This window comes from Barbus barbus, assembly GCF_936440315.1.
Source record: "Barbus barbus genome assembly, chromosome: 36".
NCBI classification, from domain to species: domain Eukaryota; kingdom Metazoa; phylum Chordata; class Actinopteri; order Cypriniformes; family Cyprinidae; genus Barbus; species Barbus barbus.
The window spans coordinates 20472848-20499318 of NC_136714.1; the positions used below are offsets into that span (position 1 = coordinate 20472848).

Here is a 26471-nt window from a genome sequence, read left to right on the forward strand (position 1 = left end):
CCCCCGCAGAGCCCCCCTCCCATCTGGGAAGTATACAAGTTCTCCTCGCGTTTTCCGCGCATCAGTCTGCTGCTTTACGCGGCACCTCTTCTCTGACAGCACATGCACTGATCTCAAAGGGCTTCGGATTAGGACTGAATGAAGACGTTTGACTTTTGGTCTTTTGGGAGTGAATGCGTACACGGTTCATCTTCAGGCTCCTTTGGTAAATCGTGATGCCCACAGTGAATGGCATTTCGTTTGGAGACAGAGATTCCTGAGGAAAGCAATTGCCCTGTATTGTGATGTATGTGATGTGTTTCACGTGTCTGCGCACCACAGTGAGGTACTTTGACTGACACGTGTTCCCACGGACCGTTAAATGCCCGGGATCCGGCTTTGGGTGATCTATACGGTGGATGCGGCGGAAAGAAAGACCGTTCTGTGATCACCGGGAGCGGGGACAATATGAAGTCTCTCAGAAAGTGGAATTCTGCCCGGACCATTTGGATTATTTACCCAGAGATGATTCTTTTTCCAGTTCTTTGGTTTTTATCTCAAACTCGGGCGGCCCCGTCTATAACAGCCGAGCAGATGGATATGGGGGTGGTAGGTGCTCTCTCAAGCCTATCTTCCGACTAATAATTATCGTTTAGGGAAAAGGCGTGAAAGAAAAACCTGTGGCCTGTGGGTAGATAATTACACGTATTAGACACGTATATGAAATCGAAAATGTATTCGGATTTACACTCCCACTCGTCTGCATCTAAACACGTAACGGATTTATTTAATTTATGTCTTCATAGAAGTCAAGTTTCACCGCGACGATTCAGCAGAAACGCGTGAGAGTGTTAAAGAAATAGTTCAGCCAAATATGAAACCATGTCATCCTTCACTCACCATCATTTTGTTCCAAGCCTGCGTGACTTTCTGTCACACCGAGAAGGCTGGCGGTCTCAGTCACCATCCACTGCATTTTCACTGCAAGAAAGAAATGAATAATAATTTGGAATAATATGAGGGTGAGCAGCCTAAATGATGGCAGAATGGGTGATAAACACCGTAGCCTATATCTCATTCGCACATGGGTCGTATTGTTTCAAAACGTCGCCTATTTTGTTTGACCTGTTTACGCTAGAGAATGTCGGTATATGCTAAACTTTATATGGCTAGATGCCGGACTGTAGCGCACTATTATTGTGTTGGTCTGTAACTGGAACCATAATCAACACCTTCTCTGGTACTTTCTCCCTCAGACTCACTTTCATGCTGCGCGCGGATTCAGAAATGACATTTTTTAGGCGCACCGATCTTTGAAAAAGCACGTGAACTGTGCACATCTGTTCGTTTGAAAGAAAATTTGACTGTATAAATGTTCGTTTATTGAGTAGGATTTGTTGGCTGAGAATTTCTTCATTGCTAAAGCTAAGTTCTTAAAGGATTTATTTGTGCGTTTCACACTGGCAGTTTCTTCAGAAATGTCAAATCATAGCAAAAATGAGGTATAAGGGCACTGACAACAACAAAACAGCAAAAGTTGCTTACTCGGCTACTTTAGTTGCGTTCAATCATCCCTTCGACTTTTTAATTCTTTAAATTCACTTTGTACCCCAAGTAAGAAAACATTATTATTTATTTATTTATTTATTTTTTACAGCTAAGACGTTTTGTGAATGATGGATTAGTCTATACAGTTTTTCCATTTTGGTTAAACCAAGCAAAATGTACTTGCAATGTTACTTGACAGATTTGTTTTCCATTAGTTTCGAGCATGACAAGGGGTGAGAAGTGCAATTTAGACAAGTTTTCTGAAGTTTCTAAAATACACTATGCTTAAAAATCCCAGGTATCCCATGTCCCCTCACTTTGAATGGGCATAAGGTTGTGATCTGGAATTCATATTTGTGTGTTTATTTCACTTAGCCATATACATCAGCAACAAAAGCATGTCATTTCAGTTAACACGAGTACTCCAATACTCGCTTGTTAATTTGTTCTGTTGTATATTTGATTTTCCTAATCAATATTCTTTTATCTTTCATATCCATAAATTTCCAAGAAGTGTTCATAAAGTACTATATGTGTATTGATCACTTTCGGTCCGATATTCCCGTACTTAAATAACCTCTTGTAGTAGAAACTTGTAGCAGTTTCCAATAAGTTTTTCATTTAAGAACTCAAATGAATGGCAGCATGTTTAAAGGCTCCGTATTTCTTAATGACCCTCACAAATCTAATCTTGCGCTATTGAGCAGTTGGTCCACGCATATAATGAAGCTGTTGACGTCTGTCAGCTTGTGACACTGCATGTCATCAAACCTCTGATCATTAAACGTGGCATAGACGCTCTGCAAAGGATCTCTGATGGGTTACAGCTCTCTGGGGCAGCAGCCGATAATAAAATGACACATGCACTTCTTTCAGATTACATCTCCAGCAGCGTCCTTATGACTGTGGACGACAGTGTTGTTGTTAACTTTGCACCCCAGACCACTCATGCTTGAATGAAGACTTAGGGAGTCGTGTCCACCTCCAGGGAGGCTGGCTATTTCTTTGCAGGCTGATGGCACAGCAACACTTGACAGGCGCAGACGATGCTTTTATGGGTGATAGCACAGATGGTAGGGTATTGTTGGGCTGGGGTGGACGGGTGTTAAGTAAGGGTGCCGTGATGGAGCAGATGGGCATGTGGCATGATGATTGGTTTTGCTCGGACTGTACAGAATGGGACAAGTCAGCACAATAATGATTACAAACCCCATGCGACACAGTGGACCTCCCTCAGCATCTCTCCACTTGAACAATGCAGCTGAAAATGACAATTCACATTTACTAATAATTGCTTGCATTGTTTCGTATTTGTATGCACAGGAGAACATCACAAAAAAATTCCATCAAATAAACAACACATTCCTAAGCACATAAGTTTGTTCTTAATGTCTTTCTAATGTCAGTGAATTTAGAGTATTCGTAATGAGCGGCCACATGCCCGAGGTTTGTCATTTGCATAAAACACACCCAAACCAGCTATATATAAGGACTTTCCACACAACCTTTCCTTTATAGCCTTTTATCGTCTGCAAGATGCGCAGCGAGATCCTGAGGCTGTGTGCCATCCTCAAAATGCTTTTGGTGAACCATGATTTGTTTGTTAAAACACAGATATCATTCACAAATTGAGAATGAGACCCATTGATTTTAAAATAATGAAACAGGTTCAAGATGTTTTATTTTCATAGTTTTTGCAGTTGTTTTTAATAAAAAATCTGTGTATTTTAATGATTAAAAGGCACTACAATGATATGTGTGTGAGCTAATTGTCATTACGGTAATGCATTTGATATTATTATTTTAATGATTATTTTGAGTACTTATCATAATTTATATTTCATTACTATAATAGTCATGATACAGATTAAAAACTAAATTTTTTCTAATAGTTTTTAGAATTTTGGCCATTTATTAAAGACTCAACAAATTCTACCATAAGTAAATACTTCAATATTTTAATAGAAATAGTTATTAAAAAAAAATTTATCTTCTCCAGTAATTTTGAGGGTAATAATAACAGTTCCACATTGCAAAAAGTGTCCTAGATTTTATAAAAAAGATGTAATTGTTTTGGTGCCTTTTTTGTATAATGTGACAGCTTTTTGTGAGACTATGAAACAGGCAAAACCAATCTGTGTAATGTGAATGGAAAATTCACCTTCATTTTAATCAGTCTTTAATGAGAGCACCAGCTGGACCCATCAACAGATGCATGCAGCAGTGCATGGGCTCCACTGCCCGCCACCCTCACCCATGCTGTACTCATTATAGTACACACCACATATTAGCTCACAAGCCCAGAGTGACACATCCTCAACTGAGCCAAAGAGAGTCAGCCACCTCTGCTGTCATGAACCTGTCCATCATTCGCAATGTCAATTTGACCAATGTGCTCACTCATTGGCTCTCACTTCTAATTACCCAGAAAGACTTCAGCGTGAGTGGGGCGGGCCTGCGATTGACATCCAAGGAGAGGTGGCCCAAAGCCAGCACAGACCCGCAGCAGAGTAATCAAGAGAAAGGGATGAGTGTAAGAGCACAGCCTTGGAGACTAAAAGGGGCCACAGCATTTAGAGAACTGGTAAACATTAAATCAATAGCATTTCTCTTTGGCTAAGATAGACCTGTCTCTCTGGAATAATGTACTGTGGATTGATTTGCAGCTGCAGTAGATCAGATTATCTATTTTTCGGGGGAAAACTCCCATTAGTCGTACCTGTCAGTCGGAATTGGCGCCATTTCGCATGTCCTTACTGCTCAGACAGATAACAATGCAATGGGGTCTAGTAACTATTCTGGTGCTGGGTGGGCCTGTAGTTTGGTGCATGTCCTACTTCCGGCTGTCGTTCTGGATTCTGGTGACCTCTAGTCCATTGCCAGGCATCTGGAGTTTGGGATTTGGGACGAGGAGATTATTTCAGGAACGAGGTCTGTGGAGAGGTGGCGGAGGTGTGGATGAGAATAGATTTAGCACAGTGAGGCAGCAGAGTAATATGTGTCGAATTATGCACCTGCTAAACCTGCATTTTTGAATGTCTATTAGGCTTCCTAATTAGATTCTCTCACAACCTGGAAGTTACCATGCACAACTTCCAGGAATCAGGTTTAAAATTTTGGGAGTCAGAGTCATTGCCCAACAGCAACAATATCGGTGTATCTTTGTCCCAAGCTATCACACTGTTTTTGATTGTGTCCAGCCCAGAGTGGAGAAAAGCACTAGGGAGGAATAAAAAAGGATGGAGGCTCATGACTCTCTTCTCACTCCTATATTATAACTCATTCGAAAGAAAGAAAGAAAGAGTGTCAGACAGTCAGACCTTTAAGGAGCCTCAGATGCTGTTTCTCATTGGCACCCAGTGCAGCTCATCTCTCGGGGAGACAAGTATCTTTTAGGGCTTTTGCTGCTTTCTGACCCTGTAGACTATCTAGATGACATGAGCAGAAATGTTGATGCAGGGTCAGGCACATGGTTAGCGTTCTTTAAAAAGAACCATGTCTCGTGTCAAACGTAATCCAAATGTGTTTGGTGAAAACGTGTATACATTGTCCTTTTGTCATTACTGACACTTGCATTTGAACAGGGCATTAGCAACCATATTAATTCACTTTTGGGGGCAAAAAAATTTCTTATATACCTATATTTTATTTTTTATGTGCTTAGAAAAGAGTGCTTAATAATTTTATATCTATATCTGTATCTAGCTATCTATATAAAATGCAAAAATCATGAATCATGAAAATCACTGGAAAATTTATGGGAATTCATTGGTCAAAAAGTGTTGGGAACCTTGAAGATACATTTGAAATGTATCCTCTATGCTTTTCTGCCTCACACAATGTATGTAAATTGAAGTGTGCTAGTATTTTGTTTAACATTTACACTGACAAAAGAAACACCTAAAATAGCTCCGCTGTTGCACGGTAATGATGTATTTTTGGTATGGGCCTTATGAACATTACAGGCCAGGGTAGTGATTATACTGAAAGCCTCATTGGATAAACCTCAGAAAACACAGTGCCCTGTAATAAGTCAAATGCATGAGGGAATGAAAAGAGCAGGACACTATGTCAACAGCTAGCTCTGAGTACTACCAGATCAAACTGTGTGGTAAAGGAAGAAGGAAGGATGTAGTGTAGCTGCACGCAATATTACGTGCTTTCCATTGGATCACACCGATTTCAGCACTTCAGAACCAATGTTGTTTAAGACCAAATTACTAAAGAAAACCCTAAATTAACTCTTTGTGCAACCTTGGTCTTATTTTAGCTCAGGGCTACCCTTATCCTCCCCAGGCAGGCTGAGATCAAGGACATCTTTGCCATGGCTGTCCAAACAACCGACTGGTTCTTATAATTACGGTGGTTTTGTGTTGGTTTGGCGTACTCCTTCGCAGCTTAAAATAAACCACGCTGAAACAGGCAATGATGAAGCACCAATAAAAAAAGCCCCAGCGATAGCAAAGCTTGTCTTAAATTGCTTGCAGAATTGCTGTAAAGTTTGTAAGAGAGCCCCCCCCCCCCCCCCCCCCCCCCCACCCCCCGATTTAATTTAACTGCCATCCCCACCATAAACACGCCGACAAAAGGCCAAGTGATTTTAAAAAGCACCCTGTAGATTTTGGTGACAACCCCATTATGGCCTGTAGGTCTGTTAATTTTCCAGGTCTTCAGAGGTACGCAGCAGGTGCTTCTGTGGTTTGTCTCTCATTTGCATTTTTTGCACTTTCTAACGAGATGACAGAGCAAGAACGGAGAAGGATGGAAGAAAGGCCTTCTTGGATGCAGAGTGCCAGAGAAATCATTTTGCCTGAGTGAAGGCTTTTGATGTGTGCAAAAAAAAAAAAAAAAAAAAGATTCAAGATTTTGTAAGGTTTAAATGACACGGCTCCTTCCACTTCTGGTCCCTGTGAGAATGGCAGAGAGAAAGAAAGGTATGATTGAGCCAGTAAAACCTGTGGATTTAGGCAGATTTAAGATGCATGACATCATGTTCAAATAGATAAAAGGCAGTATAATAAGGTATTCATTCTGTTTCTCCATAAATTGATGACTTGCCACAGCATTAGAATTGTTCTGCAGTTAAAAACAAAATATCAGCAATGTTAGATTTAATAAATGAAGCTTTCATTAAAATTACCTCATGAATACACACATTTTCATAGAGACACCAAGTTAGGGTGCTGGTATAACATGATTTATTGATTTCAATTGGGATGGCATGTCGCAAGAACATAGAGGAAAAATGCAAATGCAATGGGTTTGTGTAATTGACACTCTCTCGTGCAACCCAAAGGGTATTGAGTGTATTCCCATAATGTACCTTTTACAAGTCAACAAGGTTTTCAGCAGGGCTTTCCATTGAAAAGATTAGACTTAGTTAATTAAACTGGACTTAGATAATTATATCACACAACACTGATTTTATATCAGTACTGTCAATTTTATGTCAGTGCCGGGTGGTGAAATAAGCAGCAAGGCTTGATCCTTCATCGGTGTGCCCTTGGCACGGCTCTTAACCTCAGAGAGCTGTACTGTACTGTACTGTACAGTCTTTTATGATAAAAGCTATAACCAATTTACTGCTTAACATTCCTTATTTGAAGAGCCATGTTGAATGCATGCATGTTATAAAAATGATCACCTTCAAATATCTTTTGTTACGACCTTTTTTGTTGAATTTACTTGAATCCAGTGAGTACAATTTAATGAAAGCGTGGTCAACATAGTTGTAGGGAACCACTTGACATGGCATTTTGATGGAAATCTAACATGTAATATTATTGAGTGCACAGGGAAGGATTAAATTGCATTAGAGCACAACAGAGACTGACCACTTTTTAAGCAGCCTTGGTTCCGGAATGTTTTTATTTTTATTTTGTCACATTCATTTTCATAAACATTAAAAAAGAAAAGAAAAGAGATGCATTCCAATAAAATGTTCTAACCCTGAACTGAACAAACACACTCCGAGATGAATCATAGCAGTACAGATTTGGTTTTACAGAAAGGTATTTAACGTTTATTAGTAAATATTTTAGATAGTTAGAGAATGTAGGTAGGCTGAAGTATCATTTGCAATGCAAACAATGTGGGAATTCAGCTATTAAACAAAAATGTTGATAAAGTGAATTTTCTTCTACAACTTAATATATTATTACTATATCTCATAGCTTATGATACGTTTGTTTTTAAAGGTTTACATATTGTTTTTAAAAATTTATTTTTCTTTAAAAAAATTGAAAGGGGTCCCTAGCGGTGTGTTCTAGTGAGACTAATGGAGTCTGGAGGCATTATCTGGAACATTACAGATAGTTTACCCAAAAATTATATTTTTGTAATTTATGCATCTTCACATTGTTCCAAACATGAATAACTTAATTTATTCCGTGGAACACAAAATAAGATGTTTTAAAGAATGTTTCAGCTGGTTTTGTCCATAGAAAGGCAGTGGGGACCGAAACAACATTGGACCCCACTGAAAAATGACGGAATAAAAGGCACTGACAGAGGTGAAATATTGGTTTAACAGTGCATTCATGATTTTCATGGCACAATATCTCCAGAAGTGTTAAGAACAATATATGAACCTGTTTGGCCCTTGGTTGACCTTTCCACGGTGTTTGACATGGGGAACAGGTGACTGCTGTAGGGTTTCTGCTGAAACTTTGCTGTTTCTGAGTTCAATGATGAGTCAGTTGTAGATGAGTCAGGACTGCATGCTGGCTCCTTTGCCATTTAGACTGTATATTGCATAACTTGCCCCAAGGATCTTGAAAACAGTGGAGTTATGAACTTCAGGCTGGATGAGAAGATATTCACCATCATAAGGTTTCAAGCAATTTTTAGGTAAATGATCTCTACAAAGATCAGCTGAAAAAAAAGTGTAGAATAAATCCAGCATATGTTCAAAAATATGGCTGACGCCCACATCATCTAGCAACAGTTTTGCCATGATGATATACAGATGGTGGAGGTACCGAAGAGACAAGACAGAAACGATTCAGGAGGCATATGTCCAAGTCTGCCCCTGCTAGCCAATTACACTTGAATCATTTGTCATGAAATTTGCATGTTTCAAAAGAAATGTTGCAATCCCACCAATGAATTTAGTAGAATCGTTACTGGATATGATTCAGCTCCATTAGTAGCCAAAGAAGCAAATTATCACATTCTTCTGTTTGTTTGTTTATCAGGAGCCTCTTGTGGCTGTTCTGAACTTTTTGACTACTTGTTTGTCATGTTAATGTCTTGCAGTTGCTAAAAAGAGGGCCTCTAGGCAATTTTTTTCAGATAATTTATTGTCTCACTTGGATTGTTGTGATGAGTAGTTGGGTCAATGGGGCTGTCTGGAGAGAAAAATAGCAGTTTTAAGTGTGCTTTTATGATAATTTCTGTTCTTAGCATCACAGGGAGATGAAATACAGAACACAAAGCACCAAATAAAAAATACAGAGTTCTAGCATGAAACTCTAGATGGCGCAGTCCGATAGGTCTAACTCAATCTGACCTAATGACATCATCACATGGCACAGCTGATTGGTTTTCTCCTGTATCAGTAGCCAATGAGCTCACTGCTCAATATTCAGATACCTGGCTTTTGTTTGCTGTAGCAGTTTGCAGCACACTTCAGAAACCCTCCACCTTCCCCAGCTCCACCTGTATAGATCTGCTAGGAGGTGATCATGTATGCTAAATGGGGGTTATTCATATGCATTATATGTGCAGCAGCAGTATCATTATCAAATCACAGCAGCTTGTTGTGGATGTATTGGCAGTAGCAAGTCTCGGTACTTGCTCTGCCACAGCAGCAGTAGCAGATATATTCCGCCAAGACCAAATACATTAACATTGTCATGTACATTACCATGCCAATCCCTCAGAGAGTTGTCATGACAGAATTACAATTCACAGCCACCAAGCTAAGGTGAATGTCTTCTTGTTGGGAAGTAACAAAGCCAAGTGCACACTAAAAGACTTAGTGTCTTGTTGATGAGTTTTTTTTTTCTCAGTTTTTTGTAATTCAGTGCAAAAACAAAAGCAAAGTCCTTCCTCTGTGTTTTTGTTAACCTACTGTCATGAATAGTCTCCTAATGCTTTGTGTAATAATTTGTTTGAGGAGAGTTGTGAGCTAATTAGGAAGAGAATGATCTTGTAATTGGCCTACGTAGTCTGGGATTAGTTGTATAGTGTGTTCAACAAATAAGTAATAAATATTACTACTATGGTATTAGGGGCAGGACATTGTCATTCTAGAAAGCATCTGATTGGGCAAAAATCTGTGTAGTGCAACATGAGTCATCAATATTTTGCTCAATTTTACCAGAAGAAAAAGTCAGTAATTTTAAATATGTAATTTTTAAAAGTAATTTTATATATCTGCTATTAGTTTAGCACAGTGTTACTCATTGCGCGGCTCGCCACCGTCATGTGGCTCGCCAAGCTTTACTTTGTGGCTCGCATGGCAGTAAATAATATGATGATATGATCATGCAGTCAATACAGATATCTCATAAAAACATTAAAAACAAAAAAAAATTGTTCCATTTTACTAGAAGAAAAAGTCAGTAATTTTAAATAGTAATTTTATTTATCTGCAGTTAGTTTAGCATATAGATGGCCTCGAACTGAATGAAAGAATGGAATGAAAGCTGCAGAGTTTCAGTTGTACAAACTGAAGACTTTGAGATCTTACAGTACTAATGTATTACTCATGCTACAGAAATCTATCCAGTGAACTGCAAGTTATAAGAAAGAGTCGGTCAAGGCAATATCAAAGCACGGCAGAAGCTGTATATTCGATGCTTCAGCAGACAACATCTATCTTCTCCACCTTTTCTCATTTGTGGAGGTCAGAAATCTTCTGGAAGCGATGTGTGTACAGTGCTCAATGACAGTTTTATTGCTCTTTGTGCCCATTCGGTTTCACAGATAAGTATAAAACAAACCCTTTGGTTTGTTGGTAGTTATCTTTGTAAATATTAGAAGATAACTCAATGCCACAACAGTACGGATAAAAACTGAATCTGAAGACACAAGGAGACTGAGACTAGATGATAACTAGGTGACTATATGATTTTGAATCAAATGTGTTTTCTCAATTGGAAATGTATTTTATTGTATTCACAAACCTATAATTACTACATTACTTTCATAAACATGTCAGCTTACACGTTTTTTTGCAACTTCATATCTTGCAATGATACTTTATCAAATTATTAAATTGTGACTAGCTCTCTTTATATCAGCTTTATTTCCCCCAATTGCAACTTTATTTCTTAATATTTATTTTCATCTTAGAATGTAATTTATTTTAGAATGTGACTTCTTTTTTACAGGCAGAAACAGACTTCCATACTGTCAGGGCCGGCGCTAGCCATTTGGGTGCCCTAAGCACAAACGCTTGGCGGTGCCCCCCCCACCACCACCAAAGAACCACCAAAGAAATTTTACCTTTAAAAGAGGTCTGATGAGGCACAATATAATAATTCTGTACATAATTTGTAGGGCTGGGAAAAGATTAATCGCGATTAATCACATCCAAAATAAAAGTTTGTGTCTACATGATATATGTGCGTGTACTGTGTATAATTATTTTGTATATATAATTTATATAATTTGTATAATTATTTTGTATATATAATTTTGTATAATTATTTTGTATATATAATTTCTATATACAAAATAATTATACACAGTACACGCACATATATCATGTAGACACAAACTTTTATTTTGGATGCGATTAATCGAGATTAATCTTTTCCCAGCCCTAATAATTTGACAACTCTGTGAATATGAAAATATACAAACACTGAGATTGTGTTTTTTTTTTTCTAATTTCAGTTTCACCAACAGATGTCGCCCTTGGCCGAACCTCTTGAAAATGACCGCATAGAACAACAACGAAAAAACTTTATCTAAGCGGTCTAATTTGGCAAAATCACATCACGTTCAGTTGCAGGGTTTTTCTAAAGTTCACCTTACCAAGAGGCAGATAGGCATTATATTGAAGCGAAGAAATTACAATAGGGAACGTTCTGCACTAATAGCTATATGCACACACATCTGTAACGTATAGCCTACCTAGGGGGAAAATTAGCTTTATTTGTCATTCAAATATGACGATGAGGACCCCAACGATTGGCCTTCCTTTCCTTCTCAAACAAACTGCATCTTTAACAGCCCAAGTTTCAAAATTTCCCAGGGGAGAAACCCCCGGACCCCGTTAAAATAAAAGACTCAACATGCAGGGCTAAAGCCCCGGATCTTTTGCACTACTAGCGACGCGGACGCGCCGACGCCCCTGGACATGCATACTACACGCACAAAACTAACATTTTTATTTAAAACATTGTCTTACCTGCAAGCGACGCGCGAGCATCATCCCGCTGTCTCTTCTTTTTTCTTTTTTCCGCCCCCGACTCTTGGTGCCTTTTCGAGGCCATGTCTGAGGTCGTGTCGGCCAAATTTGAAATTGATTGAAGCATAATTGAACAGACCACTGGGAGGTGGGGAAGGGGGGGCACCAGAGGGAGACTGGCACAGAGATTCACCTTTTTCTCGACTAATTTGGTCCAGGCCTATATTACTTTTGTATTGCTTTTGTATATTAACATGCTAGAAATATTTTATTTGTTATTTATACTAGTAGCCTATATTGTGATGATATTTTCACGACCCAGATTTTTTGGTGCCCCCCCCCAAGCACTTGGTGCCCTACGCGCAGTGCGTGATGTGCGTGTGCGGAGCGCCGGCCCTGCATACTGTAGATATGCAGAAATTGACTTTTTAAAAATCGACTTATCCTGAGAAGTATTCACTGAAATAAGAAGTGTCACACTGTCACAGCTAGCCTACTAGAACAGGGGTCTTCAACCTTTTTTACACTACGGACTGGTTTTAGAAAAAAATCTTGCGGACCTGGGGGGGGTTGAATGGTTGTGTTGTGAATGGGGTCTTTAAAACAGGTCTATTCAGTGTTATCAGCACGTTGAAGTAGATTCGTCTCTTGTCGTCTCTGAGAGAATATGCGCTGTTAATGCAGCATTTTTTTTTTACTTTCACTTTCTGTATGACAGAAGTTAAGCCGTTCACCGGCATAACTATTGTGCAAAGTTTACACGTTGCTTGTGTGATATCCATCGGCTTGCCTTCATGGTTTAAAACAGAAATATTTCCAGTATTGCGACGTAACCGCAAACCCCCATGCATATGTATCTTAAACGCAAGGATACATGAAAGAGGAAACAAATTGGTATGCCACGCTGTCTGAAACATGTCTCTATTCTTGTGAGCGCTGGTCCGTATATCACGGATCATCTGCGATCTGTTTAAGCCCTAATAGCCTATATGACAGATCAGAGCAATCTTTTATTTACTAATTTAACATGAAATCGTCAAATTGCAACTCCATATCAATAGCATACAACGAAAATACAGAATAATTAGAGCAATCATTTATGCACAGTAAATAACAGAGCGTCATATCTATACACATTTTCTCCAGAACGTTCTCGCGACCCGGTAGGAATTCTTCCACGGCCCAGTAGTGGGTCGCGACCCGGTGGAAGAATTCCTAGATACAATGCTCTGAAACAATCAAATATTATTTTGGCCTTTCCCATTGATGTATTTGTTGACATTTAAATGTCGTAACATCTTGAATTATAAGATCACAGACTCTTGTTTAAATTTTACATTTTTCATTACCTAACGGAACCTTTGGAGGCTCTTGGTAATTTTATAAACTGATTTTACTATACAGTTGACCTTCTCTGGTCGGGACTCATTTGCTTGACAAAAGCGACATTAGAGAGTATGTTACTTTTCAAGGTGGCCTTCTCATTCATCACCTGTGCGCTTCTGTTCTGCAAATTTATCTGCTTGAAAGCGAAAATCTGTGGTTATGCTTTGTTGAAGTGCCCTGGAGCGAGGCCCAATGCTGACGTCACAGGACTCATGAGTCTGGCTCCAAAAAAGATTAATTAGCAGTTGTTAGTAGCTCAGGGCCTTGGGATGATTTGTAGCTAGAGAATGGATGAGACTCCTTCTTTTGTTGTGGCCTCTCTAATGATATGACGGACCTTCCCTGATCACACAGGCTCATCCACATCCACTCGCCCCCATTCCGCTGCATGATATACAGAGGAAATAGACATCTAATTCATCGGGTTCAGAGCCTCTTGGAAGAATTGATTCACTGATTCTGACAAGGACACAAAAGCTATTTTTACGCCTTCCTAACTGAGTCACTCTATTCAGCTGTGTATGTATGTTTGTTTGGGATAAGCTGAGATATTATTACAAGAACGCGAAAGCAGTCAATTGTCTACTTTCAGATTGCCTCTCAATTCCCCCAGGACTGATTTAGCAGTGCGGGAATGTTCTCGTACAATTCTTCCAAAATGTATTTCTGTGAGTTATTCAAGTAAAAGTACAAGCTCCCTTGGTTGATGGGGAGTAAACAAGTAAGAAAACATGATGTCTTATTACATTGTGCATTCAGTGTTGATCAAACAGTGACATTTGTCAGTCTAACGCAGAAAACAGCATGTGCATGGAAAATTGAAGTTGACTGTAACTTGCGTTGGCTCGTTTCTATGAATACACATATTCTCCTGTCAACACTCAGCCCCAGTTGCCACCATTCCTCAGGTCTGTCTCAGACAGAACGCTTCCAGGCTCTGTATATATATATATATATTTGTATATGTGTGTGTGTGTGTGTGTGTGTGTGTGCATGTTAATGTGGTTTATGAGGACACAAATTTGTATAATGACATGGGTATGACAGAGGTATTACAATATGAAGGTGGTTTATGAGGACACTGCCTATGTCCCCGTAATTCAAAAGGCTTAAAAAACATACTAAATGGTGTTTTTTTGAAAATCTAAAAATGCACAAAGTCTCCTGTGAGGGCTAAGTTTAGGTCTAGGGTTGGTGTAGGGCAATAGCACACACAGTTTGTTCAGTATAAAAACCATTACGCCTATGGAGAGTCCCCATAAACCACAAAAACCAACATGTGTGTGTGTGTGTGCGTGCGTGCGTGCATTAATATCCATCACATTGATATGTATGACCACGACAGCTGCTCTACAATCATGTTGGTAACTCACAGATAGAACCAAAGTAAAAGGCTTTTCATAAAGTATTTCAAAAGTTCGGACCCATTATTTATTTTTACTATTTACCAAAAAAGCAGTTAAGTTATCAAATGTTATATTATATATACCTCCTATTTGAAATGCTCGTAAAGACGTTCTGTGACTAAATTAGCAAGAAAAAAGAGACAGAGGCAGCAGTTGTGAGTGCGGGGTGGCCAACACTAGCCCCGCCCCTGTGTTAACGCCGTTAAATATTTTTAACGCGTTAAACTGAAAAAATTAATCACCAGCGTTAACGCGCTAATTTTGACAGCACTAAATATGATATATATTTATATTAATAAATTAATTTTATTATAATATTATATTATATATTGTTATATTATATCATTGCATAATAGTATAATTCCTATATTATATTATTATAGAATACTAATGAAATATAGTTTTTTATAGAATTTGCTACTATAAATACTGTTTAAAAAGTTTGGGATTAATGTGATTGTTTAAATGAAAGAAACTGATGCTTTTATCCTGCAAGGGCATATTAAATTGATCAAAACTGACAGTAAAGACATTCATAATGTTATGAAAGATTTCTACTTCAAATAAATGCTGTTCTTTAGAACTTTCTATTCATTAATTAAACCTTGAAGAAGTATAACTGGAGTAATGGCTGCTGAAAGTTCAGCTTTTCCAACATGGGAATAAATTACAATTTAAAGTATATTTAAATAGAAAACAGTCAACAGTATTTCACAGTATTACTATTTTTACTGTATTTCAGATAAAAAAAGTCTTCCCATTAACGCCATTGTATTGTTCATTCAGACTGATTCGCAAACATGGAACTTGCACAAATGCACCTCTTGGCGGGATTTATCACATGAACCAATCACAGCCAAACATAAGCAGTCATAGCCAATCATATTGCGATGGAGGAGGCATATATATATATATATGCATACTGATATTTCACAAAAGATCACAACAAATTTCAGGGGTCTGTTAAAAGTCTATGGGCTCAGGGGAGGTGAGAGAGATGTGGACTCCCACTGTAACTTTACCTGCTGGTGTCGCTGTTGGACAACATTTCTTTAGAAAAATGGGTGATTTATGCACCTTTTAATGTTATATTTTGCAATATTGGCATTGTTTTAATTGTTGTACTATGATTTTTTTTGTACTACTTTTGTACTACAAACGCCCCTGATAGATACACATACTGATATATCACAAAAAATCACAAAACATTGCAGCATATTTTGTCCATATTTTTGACTGAAACTGAATTCAGCAGTAATAGTACATACACTAAAGACTCCACTCTTGTGTTTGAAAAGTTAGATTTCCTGCTTCAATTCTCTGAAGGTTTATTAAGAGCATATTGGAGAGTCTTTCAGGAGGCACTGTATCTGTATGACTTTTATGCTCACCATGCTCTATGTGGAACATGTAATAAACAACGCTGTCGGTGCTCTGTTCCAGACATATTCTTTCCTCCATTTGTGAGCTTTGGCTAACTGCCATTGCAGACTGGTGGCCAAAAGGGATGCAACTTCAAGTACTTATAAAGGCTTGAGCTCACTACGGCACTTACATTTAACTACTGTAATAGAAAATTGTTCCTGGAGTCAGGGTTTGTTTATTTTAAAACCAGTGCGGGCTCTTGTTTATAACAGAGGAGCAGGTTCGGATGGAGCTGAGGAGACTACATCATGGCAAAGCTGCAGGTCCAGATGCTATTTGTCCTAAAACTCTGAAAGTCTGTGCAGACCAACTGTGTGGAAAATTTCAACGCCTTTTTAATCTGAGCCTCAGTTTGGAGAGAGTTCCTCTGCTTTGGAAAAAATTGTGTTTGATTCCGGTGCCAAAGAAGGGTTGTTCCACTAAGTTAAATGACTATAGACCGGTTGCACTCACATTACATATAATGAATACTATGGAGAGGATAGACTCCTACAAATACCTGGGGGTCTACATTGACAATAAGCTTAACTGGACTAAAAACATGGAGGCAATATACAGGAAAGGACAAAGTCAACTTTATTATCTGCGGCGACTTAAGTCCTTCAATGTATGTAGTAAAATGCTTAATGTTTTATCAGTCTGTGGTTGCTAGTTCTTTGTTTTATGCTGTGGTGTGCTGGGGTACTGGTATGAAAGGGGGTGATGCTAAACGGCTGAATAAACTCATCAAAAAAGCTAGTTCTGTCATTGGACAGGATCTGGCTCCTCTGGAGGTGGTTGCGGAGAAGAGAATGATGCATAAATTGCTAGCCATCATGGAAAACACCACCCACCCTCTAAATGACTTGCTTCTGGCATTGAGTAGTAAATTTAGTTGGAGACTGATTCTGCCTCGGTGCAATACTGAACGGTATAGAAGGTATTTTGTATCCTCTGGTTAGACTGTATAATACATCTCACAGGGCAAAGACACCTTTCACCTTCTAGTGACTTAGATAGCTTAACTTATCCCAGTACAAATCTGAGGAGAATTACCTGATTACATATTGTGTATATTTTGAATAGTGTTTTTTATTATTTTATTATTTATTTTTATCTACTGTATTTATTGTGTGTTGTATGGTGTATGTTTTGGCTGCTTATGCAAATCAATTTCCCTGTGGGGATTAATAAAGTACCTACCTACCTTGTTTACCATTCGCCGCTTCCCATTGGGAGAAAAAATCCAGATCGTGAGCGTACAAGAAAAGTGACTACTAGCTGCTTTGATGTGGGATTTCATGACTTCATTCTAACTTAATATTTGATTGAAAATATGTTGTTTGAAACTCCATATACGAGCGATGGAAATACCTTCTTGGCAAATTGTGTCAAAAGAAGGAGACAGATCAAATGCTGTTAACTTCAGCAGGGATTTTTACCCAGAAGTCTTGAAGTACGTGAGTGAACATGAGGTGCCCAAGCTTTGTTGAACAACCTCACTCACTCTCTCACATATAAAAGAGGAATAGGAATTAGAGAGAATATGTCAAGTGACAGAAGCAGGAAGTGTGACGAGGAATACCAAGGAAAATAGGCCTAGCTTATTTAAATGAGCATAGCTTGCTCCGAATGGCTCCTGCACACCACTGAATATGAAATAATTTTATTTTTGTTAACAAGTTTTTATAAAATGTTCTTACTGAAACAGCAGTAACAAACAAAAAACAACTGTGCAAATTCAGAACCAATAATCAAATAATTTCCACATGGATTCCATAAAAGATGACACAACATCAAACGCTGAATGACACAAACTTACAGTTTCCATACTAGATCCATGCACACGAGAAGTTGAGAGTTCCATCGAGACAATGTCCAACAAACACACAGTCCAGGTTCGTCCGTCCATTGTGTGAGGAGAGCTCCAACGGTTGACTAGCAATTTTTTGCTGCTGTGAGAGCAGCTAACAGTAAACATCTTTGTTGGACGGACAAGGTGAAGTCCCAAAAGTAATTCATGAAAAAATGGCGCAGAGTCAAACATATCTCAGTACCCAACAAATATAACAGGTCCTGTGAGAGCTGAATCCAAAATGATGAGAGAGAAAAACTGCTTGCAAAAACGTGCCTAAAGATCCTTGCGAACAGAGATTACACTTAGGAGAAGATGACAGATTCATATTCAGAAAAAATTTAATACTTTGAGAGTGTGATTCCTTTGGTCCAGATCTATCTAGGATATGCAACATTACAGAATTAGTATCTGCACCCAATACAATTTCAAAATATATTGAGATAGTTTGACAAAACCGAGAAAAAGTTTTCTATTAAAATTTCTATTAAAAAAATTATAATAAAATAAATAAATAAAAATAAATAAATGTATAAATAAAAAAGGGAGAGAGAGAGAGAGAGAGAGAAGGAATACAACTAGAAATATAAATAAAAATAAAATCATAATCAGTAAGCGATACTGTATGCACAATGAAAGCTTCTAGTAACTATGAATTAAGAAGTGAACATTAACGTGAACAGTGAAAGACACAGTCACCCAACCATTTAGAGCACTCCGATCAGACAGCAAATGTCCAGCTGAAGCTCACTGAGAGTTGGTGGATGAATGGGATCTGAGAAAAACTCTTGCTTCTTCTGGGGAGTATAGCATTTTAGGTTCACCTTGATTGAGAATGACCTTCAGCATTACAGGATAAAGAAGAAAATTCTGGATGCCAGCGTCTCTCATTTCCTTCCTAATTGGCGCAAATGCACTTCTTCTTTTTGCGGTGATTGGAGAAAAATCTGGAAAGAAAGACAGCGCTGCTCCGTCGGATGTTTTCACCGGGGCATGAAGTCTGGCGGCCCGCAGAATGAGCTCCCTTTCCGTGTACCGCAGCAGTTTAAAGATGAAAACCTGAGGTTTAGCGTGATCTGAGGAGAGCTTTGTTTACACGCGATGCGCTTGCTCCACTTCAATCTCTTTGCCCGCCAGAGAACGGGAGCCACGTTGGTAGCGATCTTTTCAAAAAGCCCATAGGGTCGTCCTTTATGGAACCTTCAGGCAATCCAACCAGACGCAGATTGCTGCGCCTATTGCGATCCTGTAAGTCCACAACCTGTTGCTCGAGTGCAGCAATGCGCCTATCGTGATCTGCAGCAACTTTCTTTTGTTCTCTCATCTCCCCTGTAAGAAGATCCAGTTTAGAGCATAGGGACTGAACAACTGACATGTGAGAAGCGAACTCGTTCCGCATCGCCATCAACTCGGTTCTTAGAATGTCCTCAAAGTGTGTAAGTGTTCACCATCTTGTCCATCATATCGCTCGCGGTAGGTATTTCTTCTTGGATTTCTTCTTAATCGGAGAAGCTGACGGAAACAACTTCTGCTGTTTCCGATTGTATGCCATCAGTGAAAGTATTATTAATGAATAAAACTTAAAATAAAACGAAAAAAAAATGCAAAAAGGGCCAAACGTACGGAGCTCTACTTAAGTGCGAAATATATGAATTCATTTTCAAGTCTTTCAGCAAATGTGGCATTGTGTTTGGTGTTCTCTTTTGTTGGCAAAGACTTTGAAACTCATTTGCCGTAAATACAACTGCCTCTGGTGACCAATCATTCACAGCTTCTGACAGAAGTGGCCTGAAATTAACTTTTTGCCACACCTAAGTGAGTTGACTTTGACTTTAACCCAACTTTTCAACAGTGAGTTGAGAAACTTAAGCTGACATAGTCTTCAATTCAATTCAGTTCAATTCACGTTTATTTGTGAAGGTTTATTTACTGGCCATGAAAAGTGTATTTGCACTATTCTGTTACAATATATATATATATATATATATATATATATATATATATATATATATATATATATATATATATATATATATATATATATATATATAAAAAAAAAAATCTGATCCTTGACTGGTCTTAAAATTTGGAAAATAAAACCTCAGATGAACAACAAGACATGGCATATTGCATCATGTCATTATTTATACATATATATAAATAATATATATATATAAGCCTACAAGATGAGTCACTCTCTGTCTCACACTGAAACTTAATCTGGCAGTTGTTTGTCAACAGAATTTTTTTTTTTTTAAATGCATTGTAGATAAACTAATGATTGTAAACCTATTTGCTTCGAAGTTGTGATATCTTTATTTAAATAGCTCACACTACCATTCAAAAATTTTGCGTCAGATTATTTATTTATTTAAAATTAATTAAGAATTTAAATAAATTGATAGTTTTATTCAGCTATGGTTCATTAAGTTGACAGTTTCTAGTCAAGTTTCAAGTTTCTATCAAGAGATACAGACAGACAGACAGACAGAATGACTGATTGATTGTTGGGGAAAAGATATATAAAATATCAATTAAATCTGTTTGACATTAAGAATACATTGAAAATATTAATAAGAAATGTTTCCTGAGAACTATATTGGTATATGATAAATTATTAATGATGTATCATGTGATGCTGAAGACTAGAGTAATGGCTGCTGAAAAATCAGCTTTGTCATCACAGCAATGCACATCTCACAGAAGTGAGTACCCCCCTCACATTTTTGTAAATATTTTATTATATCTTTTCATGTGACAACACTGAAGAAATGACACTTTGCTACAATGTAAAGTAGTGAGTGTAAAAATATTGTAATAGAAATGATCTTGAACTGTAGTGATATTTCATAATACTGTATTTACTGTGTACTTTACTTTTTTAATGAAGTTTAAAAAGTTACCACCCACAATAAAACTCATTGGCAAGTTTTAATTTTAGTCTATTCTGTTTCCTTAGTTCTAGCCCTTAAGCCCAGTAACCCATCTGTGACGTCTTTTTGCTATGCAGGTTGAGCTGTAAGGGGATAAAATTAACCTGGACCGTTAGCCTGACACAGAAGGTGGCTATTTGAAGGATCTGACATATTGATCCCCTCCAAGGGTTTAATGAATCTGCTTGCATGTGTCTACCAGTGGTTTCCACTCAAAAGTAATGGAGTGTGACGTCCATTAGCCTCTGCTCACTGATGTTTCAGATGAGACAGATTTGACAAATTCTCACTCTCATTCTCTCTCTATTCAGTCTTTTTGTTCTCACTTCTGTGTATCTCATAATGGTAGTTCTGCTCCAGTATTTTATACTGGCAGAAAAATCACAAATGAGATGTCTGTCACCACAGAAAATTATTTTGAGCTGTCCTTTGTTTTGTTCTTTTGTTTTTTAAAAGGTTACAGTTAAGGCTACTACACTGTAAAAAGTGATAAGTTGACTTAACTTAAAAAAAATTGAGGAAACCCATTGCCTTAAAATGATCAAGTAAATAATAACTAAAAAAATTAAGTTAAGTGAATTGTCAGGTTCACTTAACTTTTTTTTTATTATTATTATTTACTTAATAATTTTAAGGCAACGGGTTTCCTACATTTTTTTTTAAGTTAAGTCAACTTATCTCTTTTTACAGTGTACAATTGAAGTGCATATGGCCAAGCAGTGCATTTTATATAAATTACACAAGTTTTAAATTGGTCATGACAGTGCAGCTCTGGTAAACCCCGTAACTTTCACACAATATGTGCAAAGACACCAGAAATGGGGATGATGCATCTCTAACTATATTTACAGAAGCACTGTTTACATGGAGTAAACTCCACCCGCAGGAATTGCGGTGCTAGCGCGTAACCAGAAGCTCATCCACCTAGAAAAGCTGTACAACATAAAATTGGATCATTTAGACAAGTTTACAGGTCAAATAATAATGGGTTTTGCATGAAATATAAATGAAAGTGCTTTAACAAAAATACAAGCTTCACATTTAGGCTTTTAAACCCTCCAGTGCTGTCTTGAATAATATCCATTGGAAGTGTATTACTGTAACTATTCATTCATTCATTCTATATATAAAGTATTAATAAATAATTATTAGTATGAATAATAATAAATGACTCATTAGTTAAAATAAATATTTTAACTAATTGCTGATTCATCGTCATCATCATAATATTAGTATTAATAATAATAAATATCTAATTTGTTCGTTCGTCATGTTTAAAGTATTAATAAATCCGTATTAGTATTAATTAATATCATTAGTATTAATAATAATAAATGACTCAGTTGAAATAAATAAATAAATAAATAAATATTAACTAGTGGCTGAGTCAATAATAATAATAATAATAAGCTATATTTATTTTACCTACAGGCTGAATTATTGTTAGTATTAATAATAATAAATTACTCATTAGTTGAAATAAAGAAATAATTTACTTATTTTAACTAGTTTTAATAACTTATAATAACAAAAACAACTATAATAATATGATACATTTATTTGAACTAAAGGGGCTAATGATAATTATTATTTATTTATGTTATATTATTTTTGTTTATTTATTTTTTATTTTTTTATAAAAATCAAATTGAGCTTAGCTCTTTGTGTCAACAATTGTTTCATTTGTAGTTATTTTTATTACTCAGATTTGAGGAGAAACATCTAAGACGAAGTTGATACTGTAATGAATCATAACTAATATCTCTAAGTCTGGTGATCTTTGAAAGTGAGTCTGTTTGAAGTTTTGAAGTCTGTTTGACATGCTTGAAGTTGCTTTCAACTGCAGGTGAACAGGAACGATAGACAGACAGCATTCTGTCTACTCAAAGCACAGCTAGTGTTCTGGTGCGGACAGAAACTCCCCAGATCTCTAGATCTTCAGCATTGCCAAACACAGGGAATTTAAGTATGGCAAAGATGGAGAGGTTCCTCACTTATTTTCTAAAAGAAATCTCATGCAACCAAACTCCTAAAATATATATGAAGACCATATAAAATATATATGAAGCCAAATAAAGGGCGCTCGTATGGAAACACATCCACAACAGTAGCACCCCATTTGAGCAGACAACATGATATAAACCAGTGGAGACGCTCTCTGCGGGTACCGCAGGAGGTTAAAGCAGAAGTTTTTGAAATGTATTATTGGCACACATACCCCACTGATTCAACACCTGTGCAATATTGATCAGCTCAAAGCCTTCTGGCCTTACTGAAAGCCTGCACATCTGAGCCTTTATATGTCAGATTGCCCTTTTAATTGTGTGTCGCTTTATCTAGGTGTGTCTGCCCAGGGCACTAAACCGACTGACAGCATGTCTGGCGTGTGTAAACAGTTAAATAATGCATTAGCATCCCTTTTGTTAGAGAGCAGATCAGATAATGTAGTTATAATATCTGCACATGGAGAGAGCTCTCATAGGGCCAGATGGAATTTGCTGACTTTTCTCATATTTTCTGTGATAGTTTTTTATGGGAAATGTGTGGAATTCAGCTAAATGGAGCTGGGAATGATACACTCTGGCTGGTAATGAAAATCATAATCAAATTTGACAAACACATTTGCAAGGATCATTTAAAAGAGATATATTCTGGCCAAAATCCCCCACACACACACACACACAAAAAAAGAATAAAGAATGTTATCAGAATTTTATTACAGTAGACTGAATTTCATGCATACATAAAATTTGTGTCATGCAATATCAAATTTTTTCTCCTTTTTATAAGGTTATCTGTTGGCCAGTATTGGATAGACTATTTTACAATTTAGATTAGCATCTAGCACTTAAAGCGAAAAAATAAATTATGGTAAATATTTTACATTTTAGGACTCATTTCAAAAGATTATTTACAGTATCTCACAGAAGTGAGTACACCCATCACATTTTTGTAAATATTTTATTATATCTTTTCATGTGACAACACTGAAGAAATGACACTTTGCTACAATGTAATGTAGTGAGTGTACCGCTTGTATAACAGTGTAAATTTGCTGTCCCCTCAAAATAACTCAACACACAGCCATTAATGTCTAAACCGCTGGCCACAAAAGTTAGTACACCCCTACGTGAAAATCTCCAAATTGGTCCCAAAGTGTCAATATTTTGTGTGGCCATCATTATTATCCAGCACTTAACCCTCTTGGGCATGGAGTTCACCAGAGTTTCGCAGGTTGCCACTGGAGTCCTCTTCCTTTCCTCCATGACAACATCACAGTGCTGGTGGATGTTAGAGACCTTGCACTCCTCCACCTTCCGTTTGCAGATGCCCCACAGATGCTCAATAGGGTTTAGGTCTGGAGACATGCTTGGCCAGTCCATCACCTTTACCCTCAGCTTCTTTAGCAAGGCAGTGGTCGTCTTGGAGGTCGTCTTGGAGGCCGCCACACGCTTGACACCATCTGAACCAAATAAGTTTATTTTGGACTCATCAGACCACAGGACATGGTTCCAGTAATCCATGTCCTTAGTCTGCTTGTCTTCAGCAAAATGTTTGCGGGCTTTCTTGTGCATCATCTTTAGAAAAGGCTTCCTTCTGGGACGACAGCAATGCAGACCAATTTGATGCAGTGTGCGGCGTATGGTCTGAGCACTGACAGGCTGACCCCCCACCCCTTCAACCTCTGGCAGCAATGCTGGTAGCACTCATACGTCTATTTCCCAAACACAACCTCTGAATATGACGCTGTGCACGTGAACTCAACTTCTTTGGTCAACCATGGCGAGGCCTCTTCTGAGTATAACCTGTCCTGTTAAACCACTGTATGGTCTTGGCCACCGTGCTGCAGCTCAGTTTCAGGGTCTTGGCCATCTTCTTATAGCCTCTGCCATCTTTATGTAGAGCAACAATTCTTTTTTTCAGATCCTCAGAGAGTTCTTTGCCATGAGATGCCATGTTGAACTTCCAGTGACCAGTATGAGAGAGATAACACCAAATTTAACACACCTGCTCCCCATTCACACCTGAGACCTTGTAACACTAAGGAGTCGCATGACACCGAGGAGAGAAAATGGCTAATTGGGCCCAATTTGGACATTTTCACTTAGGGGTGTACTCACTTTTGTGGCCAGCGGTTTAGACATTAATGGCTGTGTGTTGAGTTATTTTGAGGGGACAGCAAATTTACACTGTTATACAAGCTGTACACTCACTACATTACATTGTAGCAAAGTGTCATTTCGTCAGTGTTGTCACATGAAAAGATATAATAAAATATTTACAAAAATGTGAGGGGTGTACTCACTTCTGTGAGATACTGTATGTTTTTAATAATCTCAGTTAATTAAGTTAATGATTGATTCCAACCCAGTCTCATGAGAAAACAGCTTTTTTTTTCGAGCAGTTTTGCATGAATTTGTTCAATTTGATTCATACAGAAACTGTCACCAATTTTCCACAACATCAAATACTCACTTATTGCCACGAGAGCCTGCTGATTTATTCATATACTAACGTTTAAGCATTGACATGAGGATGAATAAATAATGATTTTCATTTTTGGGTGAACTATTCTTCCTAATATTTTGGAAGCGTTTCCTTGCCACTGTCGCATTAGCTTGTGCTTTCATGTGGTGATATTCAGAGACAGTCTAAGGACGACACATGCCACTCAATGATAAATGAATGGGAGATGCATGACACAGCAACTGCAGGACAGTCTTGGATTAAAAAAGCTAATTGTGTTGGTGAACCCATCATGTGGTCTTTCTTATTCTAGAATGTGTGTACAGTATATTTGCTGGACCAACCTGAAAAATTACGAGTTATGTTTTTTTAGCCTAATGTGAGCTAGAAGAAGTTAAATAATGGATACATTGGACTCCAAAAGTCAGAGAGAACACGCATTTGGCATTTTTCTAATTTAATTTTATTTATTTTTTTCACATATCAGCATGACAATTTGAGTGAAAAGTTGAATTGAAAAATTAACATGAATGTCAGAATATCATAGTTTTCAATTTGTTCTACTTCTCTTTAATGGCAGAAGCATTTGAGCTGCTGATCATGTTCTCCAGCATGATGTAAGATGATCCTAAGAGCATGGAAACAAGAACATGACCATCTTCTGGAGTTTAACATAATCATTCACTCTTTCACAAAAATCAAGGTTCTTTATTGGGATCAGTGACGCAATGAGGAACCTTTATGGAACCGTTACATCGCACAAAAGGTTCTTTATAGTTATATGTTCTTAAAAGAAAATAAATAGTTCTTTTAAAAACTGTTCACTGAAAAGTTCTCTGGGGAGCCATAAATGGTTCTTTTATGGCATCACTGCAAAAACCCACTTTTGGACCTTTACTTTTAAGAGTGTTGTCACTAATTTGCTGGATTTATGACCAGGAATAATTGTATTTATTTTCTTATTTACTCTAAGATTTAATCTAAATCTTTAAACTTTCCAATTTATCGCCAGGTTAAAATTAGATTTTAAATCCCATATTTTCAATTTCAGCCTTTTGGATGCCACTATATGTTACAGAAACTTCAGCTTGGCATGCAGACCAAGAGGAGATTTCTTCTTTTACCTTATT

At 37.6% G+C, this 26471-nt stretch overlaps 1 protein-coding gene across 1 annotated transcript in view; it reads left to right on the forward strand.

Annotated features, from left to right (window-relative positions):
* Positions 1-398: 398 nt before the first annotated feature.
* Positions 399-26471, forward strand: part of LOC306856285 (matrix metalloproteinase-17-like) — a gene marked incomplete at its 5' end in the record, with an annotated part of 94580 nt that continues 68507 nt past the window's right edge. The window contains 2 exon segments of the mRNA XM_079395463.1: positions 399-431; positions 433-588. Of these exon segments, the coding sequence (XP_079251589.1) occupies positions 399-431; positions 433-588 (189 nt within the window).